Source organism: Anoplopoma fimbria, chromosome 7, assembly GCF_027596085.1.
Source record: "Anoplopoma fimbria isolate UVic2021 breed Golden Eagle Sablefish chromosome 7, Afim_UVic_2022, whole genome shotgun sequence".
NCBI lineage: Eukaryota > Metazoa > Chordata > Actinopteri > Perciformes > Anoplopomatidae > Anoplopoma > Anoplopoma fimbria.
In genome coordinates this window covers 125,263-140,232 of record NC_072455.1, presented here as the reverse complement: position 1 = coordinate 140,232, position 14,970 = coordinate 125,263, and the positions used below count along the sequence as shown (strand labels likewise).

The 14,970-nt window shown below is 41.0% G+C and overlaps 1 protein-coding gene across 1 annotated transcript; it reads right to left on the bottom strand.

Annotated features, from left to right (window-relative positions):
* Positions 1 to 622: 622 nt before the first annotated feature.
* On the bottom strand, positions 623 to 11,640 carry LOC129093790 (uncharacterized). The gene is made up of 9 exons (XM_054601913.1): positions 11,209 to 11,640; positions 10,764 to 11,053; positions 4,148 to 4,286; positions 3,755 to 4,054; positions 3,130 to 3,663; positions 2,645 to 3,044; positions 2,376 to 2,462; positions 2,161 to 2,235; positions 623 to 2,070 (listed from the first exon to the last, which is right to left on the bottom strand). Exons 1-9 carry the CDS (start codon positions 11,638 to 11,640, stop codon positions 1,235 to 1,237), a joined length of 3,093 nt encoding a protein of 1,030 aa, XP_054457888.1. The 3' UTR covers positions 623 to 1,234.
* Positions 11,641 to 14,970: the final 3,330 nt, after the last annotated feature.

Genomic DNA, 14,970 nt, shown 5'->3' with positions numbered 1-14,970 from the left:
CTTGTTTACTGCACTTATCCTATTCGTAGTAGTTTGTAGCACTTATTATATTCGTATTAGTCTGTTGCAATTATTGTTTTCGTAGTAATTTGCCTCTGCACTATACTTTTGCTCTGGCTTATGCTTTAAGATGCTTGTTTAAGAAAGGAGATGCACTTATGACTTCTGGTGACTAGTAGTTCTCTTGAATACCTATGTTGAATACACTTCCTGTAAGTCGCTTTGGATAAAAGCGTCTGCTAAATGACTGTAATGTAATGTAATGTAAAAGACACCATAACCTGAAGACACTGTCACCTAAAGACGTCACTAAAAACACCGTCACTGAAGACACCGTCACCTGAAGACACCGTCATCTAAAGACAATGTCACTAAAGACACCGTCACAAAAGACACTGTCACTAAAGACACCATCACCTGTAGGTCTCTTGAAGACACCGTCATCTAAAGACACTGTCACTAAAGACACTGTCACTAAAGACACCGTCATCTGAAGGTCTCTTGAAGACACCGTCACTGAAGACACCATCACTGAAGACACTGTCACTGAAGACTCCGTCACCTTCACCAGGTCACTTTGTGAGTGTCATCCCTTCACATTTATACAAACAATGTATTCAGGATTAAATGATTTACTCGAGCACTGTGTAAAAATACGCTGTCACATTCAAAATGATACTGAAGTACAAAAGTATTGGCTTCTTCATATACTTGTAGTTCCCAAAGTAAAAGTACTCATGCAGAATGAACCATTTCAAATGACATATTAATTATTGATGCATTAATGTGTTCATCAGTTTAAGCTCAGTGACTTCATCATTAGACTTTATACTTCTTAATACTACATCAAAGTTTATCAGTTGATTTTGTTTTAAGAACCTGTAAAGTAGCCTACTCGTAACTTATATTGTCCAATAAATGTAGTGAAGTTTAAAGTACAATATTTCACTCTGAGATGTAGAGTAGAAGTATAAAGTTACATAAAATGTAAATACTCAAGTTAAGTAGAAGTACCTCAAAATTGTACTTAAGTACAGTACTTGAGTAGCCTAAACGAGCACACAGTTCTTCAAAGATCTATCCTCTCAATGTTCCTTAAGTTCTCCATTTTAAAAGTACTACATTTTATTCTGGGGAGCAGGAGGAGTCCTCCAGGTCCCAGGTCTTAAAAGGTCAGGGGGGTAAGGAGGCCTCATGCTTGCTCATTGTTAGTGGAGACTTGTGGGCCTGTCCATCAGAAGTGGACCAGTCCAGAGTGTGGATTGGACGGCGGTCCTGGGGGCGCGTCCTGGAGCAGGTTCCGGTCCAGCTGCCTGCTCATTGAGTAGTGCTGGACCAGAGACTCGTCAGTCCACTCCGTCCTGGACAGCAGCTGGTCCACGTGGGGCCCCAGTGTCCTGTGTGGAAGTGGGTATGGACCAATAGTGGGGTCCCGCTCCAGCAGTGACTGTCCAGGGGCTTGATGTGTCCCATCAGGTCCATAAGGTGTGCCCGTCAGTATAGAAGTGTCCCGGTCCAAGGCGGTCTGCAGGCCCTGGGTCTGGTCGCCCATTTGGTACAGCTGTTTTTTATGGATCTGAATATGGTCCTGGTGGTCCAGTCTGGCATGGCACAGCTGCTTTTTGTGAATCTGTAGGTGGTCCTGGTGGGCCAACTGGGTAGAGTACTGCAGTTTCTTCTTATTGTGAATATTGTCCTGGTCTTGGTGGTCCATCGGGCCCTGGTACTCCTGTTTCCTCTGGTTGTGGTCCTTGCCCTGTTGGTCCATTTGGGTCTGGTACTGCTGCTTCTTTTGGTTCTGGATCTGGTCTTGCTGTTCCTGGTTCTCCTGGAAGTCCATCTGGGCATGGAACTGCTGCTTCTTTTGGCTCTGGATCTGGTTGTGGACCTGGTTCTTGATATCTTTCCAGTGTCGCCCTCTGAGGACAGGCTCCAGGTCCAGACAGCGCTGACAGACCTCCTTTCCCGGTACTGACTGGACCAGCACATGGACTCCCAACTGTCTCCAGACCGCCTCCTTCTCTGCAGAGGACCATGGGCGACGTCGGACCTTGCCAGGAGCCACAGGGACTGAAAGACAGAGAGGTGTTGAGACAAAGGGGGTCTCTCTGAACTGAAGCAGTAATAGATTCATGGTCACCTGAATCCATATGGACCCACCTGTAATAGCAGTCTGCAGCCTGGACTCTGGTGGACTCATGGAGGTCACCGGTCGGTTACTGCTCTGAGTTGAAACTACGGGTAGAGAGACAGACAAGGTCATACAGCACCATCTAGTGGACAAGTTAAGCTAGTCTGTATTCTGATGAAGGGTTGTCATCAGTGGTTAGGTTTGGGGTTTGGGGTATGGGGTGTGGGGTCAGGAAGGGACTCACCCTCTGGTCTGGGTTCAGACTGCTCTTTACACTTCTCACTTCTTGATTGGACCAATCGTTTCTTCAGCTTGGCTCCGACTGCAGCGGCTAGATAAAGTCAGAAAGCAGTCGGATGATCAAGTTCAACATAAGACTCAGTGTGGAGATCTTCAATGGTTTGGTAAAGACCAGAACCCCAACAGAGGGTCACAGTTCACACTCTAGTCCTTCCTCTTTGCCCCAGGACAAAGTTTAGCTTTGACTCTTAACCAGAGGACCCCCGGTGTTACCTGAGTTGGGGTCCGGGTTCAGCAGCCCCAGGTTGTCCCATTCCCTCCCCAGCAGGTGGTAGAAGTCCGTGGTCTTGGCTGCAGCCTCCCAGTCTCCGTCCTGCAGACTTTCTCCAATCGCAATTTCACAAGCCGTCTTCAGCGTGGTCTTCACCACCAGTGGAGGGCGGCTCCACCGGTATCCGGATGCCTTTCTGGCAGCAGCCAAAGCCAGGCTGAGGCGGCCCGGAGCCAGAAGGTCCTGCAGGTTCTGGACGCCAGAGTCCAGAGATTTAGCAGCTAGAAGGAACCTGCCGAGCTCCCTCAGCTTCTGACTGACGTAGTCGTACCTCCTCTGGCTGCCATCTTGGTTCCCCATTAACTTGTTTCCGTATTTACAGATCAACCAATCAGATTTGACCTGGACAGAGCGAGGAATAGCGGGTCAACAGAGAGACAGGTGGAGAGACAGACAGGTGGATAGACAGGTTGACAGATGTACAGACCTGGTGGGAGACCTGGTCTTGGTTCATGCGGTGCAGGACTTCGCTGCAGCTCTCAGATGCTCCGCTGGAAATCGGAAGGAGGCGGGATGCCGCAGCCTGGACCCTGCTGCGCTTCCTGGGCTGGTCCGCCCCCGAGTCAGAGGTCACATTCTGATCAACAATGGGGTCAGAGGTCATGGGCTGTTTGGTCCCAGTCTCAGATGTCCCGGTCTGGTCCGTTGTGGTCGTGTCTCCTGAGGGTTTAGAAGTTTCCTCTGTGGACTCGTCGGTCCCGTCGGCTGCTGGATCACAGGCCGACTTACCAGTGGAGTCAGAGGTTGCGTCATTCACGAGGTCAGGGGTCGTCTCTGCTGAGGAGGCGGAGCCTTTGGAGGGGTCAGAGGTCAGCTTCTTACGACAGGAGGCTTGATGTTTCCAGAGATCAGCGCGAAGGAAGAAACCGAGGCAGAGCGGGCAGGGAAGGTAGTTCCTCGCATCGACGTCCTCTGAGGGCTGACGCCACGGGACGATCTCTCCGGTGCCCTGTCTGATCACCTGAGGGACAGACAGGTAGACAGACAGGTAGACAGACGAGGTTAAACCGGTAGACAGACAGGTAGACAGACAGGTAGACAGGTGAACGAACCTCGATGTTGTGCATGTAGTTGCCCCGGCAGCGTAAATGCTCCAGCAGCAGGTGCCGTTGTTTGGAGCCTGTCGGCAGCTTGCTGGCGGACGCCACTTCCTGTTGGTCGGCGTGTTTGGTCAGCAGGTGACGTGCGATCTTCACCTGCGGCCGCCGGCAGAACGCGCAGTAATGCTTCTTATCCCAACGCCGCTTCCCGTCGCTGCACGTCCTCTTCACCGTCACACCCTCCTTCTTCTCTGCGGGGCCCCGCCTCTTCTCCTCCTGGCCCCGCCTCTTATCTCCAGGGCCCCGCCTCTTCTACAGTACCCCGCCCCTTATCTCCATGACCCCGCCTCTTCTCCTCCTGACCCCGCCCCCTCTCCTCCTGGCCCCGCCTCCTGGCTCTCTGACCCCGGCGCTCTCTGCGTCCTGCGGGCTCAGAGAGCGCCTCCTCTGGGGAGGAGGTGTGCTGTGAGGCGGGCAGCTCCGTGTGGGTGGCCATGGCTCCGGGTGGTCTCCACGGTAACGGAGCCCTGACGACCCGACAGGTCTACATGTGAACGGTCACGTGATGAATACACCCTGATGACGTCACAGGACGACCGAGCCCCGTTACTACGGCTCTGACAACCAGAGGCGTCCGATAATGGAAGCGTGTTTACCAGCCTAGCTGCTAGCGGCTAACGGCTAGCTGCTAACGGCTAGCGGCTAGCGGCTAACGGCTAGCGGCTAACGGGGCGGAGAACAAGCATTCATGTTAGCATGTAGCGAGCTAACGTCCTGTAGAGCTGAACACGAGCAGACTGAGGGAAAGTTTAAACACGTGAAACGGTCCTCACCTCCTCCTCTTCCTCACCTCCTCCTCTTCCTCACCTCCTCCTCCTCCTCCTCTTCTTCTTCTTCTTTGGTGATCTTAACCTGTTAGCAACATACTGCCACCTACTGATCAACACTGTTTATAACACAGACTGTTTATAACACAGACTGTTTATAACACTATTTATAACACACAGACTGTTTATAACTGTTTATAACACTATTTATAACACACAGACTGTTTATAACACTGTTTATAACACTGTTTATAACACACAGACTGTTTATAACACACAGACTGTTTATAACACTGTTTATAACACAGACTGTTTATAACACACAGACTGTTTATAACACAGACTGTTTATAACACACAGACTGTTTATAACACACACTGTTTATAACACTGTTTATAACACAGACTGTTTATAACACACAGACTATTTATAACACAGACTGTTTATAACACACAGACTGTTTATAACACTGTTTATAACACAGACTGTTTATTTATAACACACAGACTGTTTATAACACACAGACTGTTTATAACACTGTTTATAACACAGACTGTTTATAACACTGTTTATAACACAGACTGTTTATAACACACAGACTGTTTATAACACTGTTTATAACACAGACTGTTTATAACACACAGACTGTTTATAACACTGTTTATAACACTGTTTATAACACAGACTGTTTATAACAGACAGACTGTTTATAACACAGACTGTTTATAACACACAGACTGTTTATAACACAGACTGTTTATTACACTGTTTATAACACAGACTGTTTATAACACACAGACTGTTTATAACACTGTTTGTAACACTGTTTATAACACAGACTGTTTATAACACACAGACTGTTCATAACACTGTTTATAACAGACTGTTTATAACACACGGACTGTTTATAACACTGTTTATAACACACAGACTGTTTATAACAGACAGACTGTTTATAACACAGACTGTTTATAACACACAGACTGTTTATAACACTGTTTATAACACAGACTGTTTATAACACACAGACTGTTCATAACACTGTTTATAACAGACTGTTTATAACACACGGACTGTTTATAACACTGTTTATAACACACAGACTGTTTATAACAGACAGACTGTTTATAACACAGACTGTTTATAACACACAGACTGTTTATAACAGACAGACTGTTTATAACACAGACTGTTTATAACACGCAGACTGTTTATAACACAGACTGTTCATAACACTGTTTATAACAGACTGTTTATAACACACGGACTGTTTATAACACTGTTTATAACACACAGACTGTTTATAACAGACAGACTGTTTATAACACAGACTGTTTATAACACGCAGACTGTTTATAACACAGACTGTTCATAACACTGTTTATAACACAGACTGTTTATAACACAGACTGTTTATAACACTGTTTATAACACACAGACTGTTTATAACACTGTTTATAACACACAGACTGTTTATAACACAGAATGTTTATTACACTGTTTATAACATGCAGACTGTTTATAACACAGACCGTTTATAACACTGTTTATAACACACATACTGTTTATAACACACAGACTGTTTATAACACTGTTTATAACACAGACTGTTTATAACACACAGACTGTTTATAACACTGTTTATAACACACAGACTGTTTATAACACAGACTTTTTATTACACTGTTTATAACACACAGACTGTTTATAACACACAGACTGTTTATAACACTGTTTATAACACAGACTGTTTATTAAACTGTTTATAACACACAGACTTTATAACACACATACTGTTTATAACACAGACTGTTTATTATACACAGACTGTTTATAACACACAGACTGTTTATAACGCAGACTGTTTATTTTAAATATGTTTATTGAAGTTTTCAGTTTTTAGAACAGACAGTGCATACAAACACATATAACATACAGAACAAAGCACATCAAAATTAGCAGCCGCGGTCCATGGTCAAAACATAAATATTAAGTAAAAGGATCAGAAGTTTTGTCAAGTGAATGTCAGAGTACAATAAAAAAGAAAAATACACATACATATGCATAGTAAAGCACTATAGAGCGGCCTACCCATTAAAGAATCCTAGTACAGGGTCCCAAATCTTATCAAACACATCTCCTCTATCATCGTTATAGTATCTCAGTCGCTCCAAATGCAGTGTGTTAGACATTTCTCCTAACCACAGGTCGTATGTAGGCACAGAGTCCAACTTCCACACACGTAATATCAATTTCTTGGCAAGCACCATCCCAAATTCAATAGCCTTCTTCTCGTATTTATTAATAAAAGACAAGGGACTTGTAGCTCCCAGAATTGCCACAAGTGGGTCAGGTTCCAAACGTTTCCCAAAAGCCTCAGAGAAGCATTGAAAAATACTTTTCCAATATGAATGGAGTTTGCTACATAACCAAAATGAGTGTGCTAAATTACCTATCATGGACTTACATTGATTACAGACAGGTGAGACATTAGGGTAAAATTTGTTTAGCTTCTCCAGGGAATAATAAAGTCTGTGGACTGTTTTAAACTGTATAAGATTGTGTCTAACATTAACTGAACATCTGTGCACATTCCGCAAACATTCATCCCAAATATCATCACTCAGTTCCAAATTTAACTCATCTGCCCATGCCTGCTTACGCTCCTCGGTACCCAGCACAGCTCCCTTATGAAGAATTTTGTAAAAGAAGGAAACCGCCCCGCGAGTAGCCGGGTCAAATTTATTCATTGTCTCAAGAGTTTCGTGCTTATTCAGGCTCTGATAGTTCGTTACATTTTTACGAATAAAGTCTCTAATTTGTAAATATCTGAAAAAGCTTGAGGTAGAAATATTATAAGCAGTTTGTAGCTGTCTAAATGTGGCAAAACTTCCTTCAATATACAAATCATTTATGTTAACAATACCCTTTTGTTTCCAGTCAAAGAAAGCTGCATCGTTAATGCCTGGTATAAAAGAGTGATTATTACAAATGGGAGTGTCAGTATACATTTTTGGAGCCTTAATATAAGATTTTATCTGCTCCCATATGCGTATAGTGCCATGAATTACAAGGCTGTTACTATAGCATGACTTCTTGACTGTGGTGGGGCTATTAAGCAGTGCCAGCAAGGAGGACTTTTTGCAAAGCAGCCGTTCTATGCGTAGCCACGCTGGGCATGAATCTGAAATAGAGGGGGGGCCCCTTCTCCACCAAGCAAGCATAGACAGATGAGTAGCCCAATAGTACATTTTAAAATTTGGTAAAGCAAAGCCACCAACATTCTTTGCTTTACATAAATGTTTTTTAGAAATTCTAACGGCTTTGTAGTTCCAGATAAATGATACAATAATGGAATCTAGTTGCTTAAAGTAAGACTGAGCAATAAAGCAAGGAATGGATTGAAAAAGATGGAGGAAACGCGGCAGTACAATCATCTTAATAGCATTAATCTTCCCTACGAGAGAAATAGGAAGAGTCTTCCAGAAATTAATTCCCTGCTTAAGCTGTTCAATTTTGCTGTTCCAGTTCTTTCGTAAGAGGTCCTCCGATTTTTTCGTAACAATAACACCAAGATATGAAAAATGCTCATAAGCCTTTTTAAAGGGAGTGGACAATAAATACGTCATATTAACCTCCTTGGACACTGGCATTAACTCACTTTTGTCCCAGTTAACAGAGAATCCAGAGAGTTTGCCGAAACTGCTAATTAGAGTCAAGAGGGCAGGTATTGATGTTTCAGGACGAGATATAAACAAAAGAATGTCATCTGCATACAACGAGAGATGATGCTCTTGCTCATGTATCTCAACGGGGGATATTAATTGACTTTGTCTGACACTGGCAGCAAGTGGCTCAATAATTATTGAAAATAAAAAAGGGGAGAGAGGGCACCCCTGACGGGTCCCACGGTTGATTGCAAAAGGGCATGAAATGTTTTGATTGGTGATAACAGAGGCAGTTGGGTGTGAATAAATGATCTCAATCCACTTCATAAAGGAGGGTCCAAAACCAAATTTTTCAAGTGTGATCAACCTCCTCTGTGTGCTCCGTGTACAACACATGAAATAAACGACGCAAGTTAAAATACATATGTCTCCCTGGCATGAAACCTGATTGGTCAGGATGAATAATGGAACATATGTGCTCCTTTAATCTGTTAGCCAAGACTTTACCCAGGATTTTGGTTTCTATAGGCAACAGTGAAATGGGGCGGTATGATGAGACCAAGATAGGGTCACGGCCTGGCTTGGGTATAAGTGAAATGTTGGCTTTATATAAGGTGGGAGGTAACCTTGAGTTCAACATTGAGTGATTAAGCATACGTAATAAGAGAGGCGATAATTTAGAGCTAAATTCTTTGAAAAATTCTATACTGAAGCCATCTGGCCCAGCTGCCTTATTGTTGGGAAGGGAGGAGATCACTTCCATTATTTCTTTTGAATTAATTTCTTTATCTAGTGAAAGAGATGATTCTGCTGATAGTTTAGGTAGGTCCAGATTTTCAAAAAATGTTTCCATCTCGTCAGGATCAGGTTCTCCTTGTGACTGATAGACACGTTCATAAAAAACAGCAAAACATTTATTAATTTTTTCAGGGTCTGTCCAGAGAGTGCCATCATCTGACTTAATAGAGTGTATGGCTCTAGAAGCCTGAGTTTGCCTTAATTGACGGGATAGCAACCTATGGGGCTTGTCGCCAAATTCAAAATATTTTTGTCTAATTTGGACCAGTAAACGTGACACATTCTTTGACAGTAGAGTATTGTATTCATATCGTAATGCAGTGATCTTCTTGAGTAACTCAGGTTTGTTACCTTCTCTATATAACACTTCCATATCAGCCAGTTGATTATCAATTTCAGTTAACCTTTCTTTAGATTTTCTTTTTTCTGCTGCCTCATAGGATATAATGTGGCCCCTAATAACAGCCTTCATGGCCTCCCAAAGTGTGGAATCATCAACTTCACCAGTGTCATTCATTTGTACATATTGATCTATTTGGTTTGAGAGATAAGAGCAAAATTCTTTATTTTTCAGTGTTGCATTATTTAGGCGCCAGCTAAATTCTCCCCTCTTGTAATTCAATTTAAGTTTCACAGAAACAGGGGCATGATCCGATATGAGAATATTATGATACTTGCAGTCAACTATTTGTGTTAAAAGTTTAGAATCCAGAATGAAATAATCAATCCTAGAATAAGACTTGTGAACTGCTGAAAAGAAAGAAAAGTATTTTGCTGTGGGGTTGAGGAGTCTCCAAATATCCACTAGATTATATGACTGCATTCAATTATTAAGAGTAACACTGCTCTTAGATGAACTGGTTTGGGAGTGTTGTCTGTCTAAGACAGGATCCAAAACAGAATTTAAATCTCCACCCAAAATTATATTTGAGTTTGACATATCGGGTATAGTGTTGAAGAGATTCTGAAAGAAAATGGGGTCATCAAAATTTGGCCCATACACGTTAATTAGGGTAACTGGTACAGAGTTAAGTTCCCCTTTAACTATTAAATATCTGCCCCTGTGATCAGAAATAGTTTGCTTGTGGATAAAAGCTATTGTTTTCTTAATAAGGATCGCTACCCCTCTTGCTTTTGTAGAAAAATTAGATTGAAATACATGAGATGCCCATGAAGGACACAATATTTTTGCTGCCGTTGTTTTTATATGCGTTTCTTGAAGGAAGGAAATATCAGCCTTGAGTGTGCGTAGATGTGCATAAACCTTTCTTCTCTTAAGAGGGCTATTGATCCCCCGTACATTCCAACTGACCAATGTAATTCCACCTTCACTGTGTTTACAAGATGTAGGTCTATCTGACATAATATGCTACATAAGGGAATTTGTTACATGACCATGGCAAAAAGGAATATACAGTAAACCGAAAAAAAGATGTGCAGACAAAAAAAGAACATCGAACAGAACACATGAACATAGTAAAGGGGAGAGACAACCCCATGGAAAACGCTTCCATGCCCCAGACTTAAAGTTAAAGCTAAACTCAGGGGGCCAATAAAGGCCCAAGATAGCAAACAACTACTCACCTCTCTCCAAGCAAGGGAGAGACTCCACCTCAACCGTGGATAATAATTGCAAATAAAACATTTGTCCTCTCAATTCTCAATGCGAGTTTGGTCTTTTTTTTTTTATATGTTGCTGATAATACGGAGATAAATTAGTCAACTTGCCGGCTTGACCCAACATTCATGTTCCAGTCCCGTACCTCCCGACTCAGGGATTTTTCGGCTTCGTCCGGGGTGTTGAACGTGCCAGTATTGCCATCCACTGTGACCACAAAGTTTGCTGGGTGCCTGAAACCGCACCTGATTTTCCTGACTCTGCATTTCTCCTTAATGTGCTGAAACACCTTCCGTTTCTTCATGGTAGCAGACGTTAGATCAGGAAAGATGAACACAGAGCGCCCGTCGTACTGCAGCGGCGTTTTCTCCCTGGCAAGCTTCAACACCAGCTCCTTCACCTGAAGGTGGTGTAGCTTTGCAATGATAGCCCTAGATTTACCATCTTTAGCAGGCGCTGCGCTTCGATGTGCACGATCCACATTCACGGGCCGGTCAAAATTCTCCTCTCCCAAAAGCTTCAGTAACAGCTTGGCAACAAACTCCGTCGGCCTACCGTTTTCAGCTTTCTCCTTGATTCCGATGATGCGGATGTTCTGCCTCCGGGAGCCTCAAGGTCGTCTAGCTTGGCTTCTTGTAGCGTGTACTGGGATTCAAGGCTAGCGTGTCGCCTCTCCAGCTCCTCTAGCCGTTTCTCGTGCGATTCCACGGCAGCCTCGGTTGACGACACACGTTCAGTAACGTCTGATAGAGCAGATTTGAGGGTGGATAGGGACCCTTTTAGCTCGTCGAATCTCACATCTACAGCGCTTTTCAATGCTTTTATTGCTGCCAAGACGTCTTCGTTTGTAGCCGGGACTATAGCATTAGCAGCTACAGGGCTAGCTGCAGTAGCGCCAGCTTCTTCAGTGGCCTCGGCATCGTTGTCGAAACAACCCTCTTCGTCTTGGCTTTTTTCAGATTTATACCCCTTGCCTTTTCTTGTCATTTTGTCTTTCTTGTTAGTTCAAACTCGCCAAAATTTAAATTAAGAACAATAAGTGAGGTAAAAAGAAAAGTTGAGGCGGAGCTTCCCGCAAACACGTCTACTCCATAGCCAGGGTTGCCGCTGTCCACGCAGACTGTTTATAACACTGTTTATAACACTGTTTATAACACTGTTTATAACACACAGACTGTTTATAACACACAGACTGTTTATAACACTGTTTATAACACACAGACTGTTTATAACACTGTTTATACACAGACTGTTTATAACACACATACTGTTTATAACACACAGACTGTTTATAACACTGTTTATAACACACAGACTGTTTATAACTGTTTACACACACTGTTTAGACTGTTTATAACACAACATACTGTTTATAACACTGTTTATAACACACAGACTGTTTATAACACACAGACTGTTTATAACACTGTTTATAACACTGTTTATAACACACATACTGTTTATAAGACTGTTTATAACACTGTTTATAACACACATACTGTTTATAACACACAGACTGTTTATAACACTGTTTATAACACACAGACTGTTTATAACACACAGACTGTTTATAACACACAGACTGTTTATACACAGACTGTTTATAACACTGTTTATAACACACAGACTGTTTATAACACTGTTTATAACACTGTTTATAACACTGTTTATAACACTGTTTATAAGTACTGTTTATAACACTGTTTATACACACAGACTGTTTATTATACACAGACTGTTTATAACACAGACTGTTTATAACACTGTTTATAACACACAGACTGTTTATAACACTGTTTATTACACACTGTTTATAGTACTAGTACTGTTGTTTATAACTGTGAGTATAGTACTGTTGTATAGTACTGTTGTATTAGTACTGTTTATAATTAGTACTGTGTTTATATTAGTACTGTTTATAACACACAGTACTGTTTATACTGTGTTTATAGTACTGTGTGTATTAGTACTGTGTAGTACTGTGTTTAGTACTGTACTGTTTATAACACACTGTGAGTATTAGACTGTTTATTAGTACTGTGTGTATTAGTATAACACTGTGTGTATTAGTACTGTGAGTATTAGTACTGTTTATTATTAGTATTAGTACTGTGTGTATTAGTACTGTGTGTATTAGTACTGTGTGTATTAGTACTGTGTGTATTAGTACTGTGTGTATTTAGTACTAGTACTGTATTAGTACTGTGTGTATTAGTACTAGTACTGTGTATTAGTACTGTGTGTATTAGTACTGTTGTATTAGTACTGTATTAGTATTAGTACTGTGTGTATTAGTACTGTGTATTAGTACTGTGTGTATAGTAGTATTACTAGTACTGTGTGTATTAGTACTGTGTGTATTAGTACTGTGTGTATTAGTACTGTGTGTATTAGTACTGTGTGTATTAGTACTGTGTGTATTAGTACTGTGAGTATTAGTACTGTGTGTATTAGTACTGTGTGTATTAGTACTGTGTGTATTACTGTGTGTATTAGTACTGTGTGTATTAGTACTGTGAGTATTAGTACTGTGTGTATTAGTACTGTGTGTATTAGTACTGTGTGTATTAGTACTGTGTGTATTAGTACTGTGTGTATTAGTACTGTGTGTATTAGTACTGTGTGTATTAGTATGTATTAGTACTGTGTGTATTAGTACTGTGTGTATTAGTACTGTGTGTATTAGTACTGTGTGTATTAGTACTGTGTGTATTAGTACTGTGTGTATAACTGTAGTATTAGTACTGTGTGTATTAGTACTGTGTGTATTAGTACTGTGTGTATTAGTACTGTGTAGTACTGTAGTATTAGTGTGTAATAGTACTGTGTGTATTAGTACTGTGTGTATTAGTACTGTGTGTATTAGTACTGTGTGTATTAGTACTGTGTGTATTAGTACTGTGTGTATTAGTACTGTGTGTATTAGTACTGTGTGTAGTACTGTGTGTATTAGTACTGTGAGTATTAGTACTGTGTGTATTAGTACTGTGAGTATTAGTACTGTGTGTATTAGTACTGTGTGTATTAGTACTGTGTGTATTAGTACTGTGTGTATTAGTACTGTGTGTATTAGTATGTATTAGTACTGTGTGTATTAGTACTGTGTGTATTAGTACTGTGTGTATTAGTACTGTGTGTATTAGTACTGTGTGTATTAGTACTGTGTGTATTAGTACTGTGTGTATTAGTACTGTGTGTATTAGTACTGTGTGTATTAGTACTGTGTGTATTAGTACTGTGTGTATTAGTACTGTGTGTATTAGTACTGTGTGTATTAGTACTGTGTGTATTAGTACTGTGTGTATTAGTACTGTATTGTACTGTGTAATAGTACTGTGTGTATTAGTACTGTGTGTATTAGTACTGTGTGTATTAGTACTGTGTGTATTAGTACTGTGTGTATTAGTACTGTGTGTATTAGTACTGTGTGTATTAGTACTGTGTGTATTAGTACTGTGTGTATTAGTACTGTGTGTATTAGTACTGTGTGTAGTACTGTGTGTATGTACTGTGTGTATTAGTAGTATTAGTACTGTGTGTATTAGTACTGTGTGTATTAGTACTGTGTACTAGTACTGTGAGTATTAGTACTGTGTGTATTAGTACTGTGTGTATTAGTACTGTGTGTATTAGTACTGTGTGTATTAGTACTGAGTATTAGTACTGTGTGTATTAGTACTGTGTGTATTAGTACTGTGTGTATTAGTACTGTGTGTATTAGTACTGTGTGTATTAGTACTGTGTGTATTAGTACTGTGTATTAGTACTGTGTGTATTAGTACTGTGTGTAATAGTACTGTGTATTAGTATTAGTATTAGTACTGTGTGTATTAGTACTGTGTGTATTAGTACTGTGTGTATTAGTACTGTGTGTATTAGTACTGTGTGTATTAGTACTGTGTGTATTAGTACTGTGAGTATTAGTACTGTGTGTATTAGTACTGTGTGTATTAGTACTGTGTGTATTAGTACTGTGAGTATTAGTACTGTGTATTAGTACTGTGTGTATTAGTACTGTGTGTATTAGTACTGTGTATTAGTACTGTGTGTATTAGTACTGTGTGTATTAGTACTGTGTGTATTAGTACTGTGTGTATTAGTACTGTGTGTGTATTAGTACTGTGTGTATTAGTACTGTGTGTATTAGTACTGTGTGTATTAGTACTGTGTGTATTAGTACTGTGTGTATTAGTACTGTGTGTATTAGTACTGTGTGTATTAGTATGTATTAGTACTGTGTGTATTAGTACTGTGTGTATTAGTACTGTGTGTATTAGTACTGTGTGTATTAGTACTGTGTGTATTAGTACTGTGTGT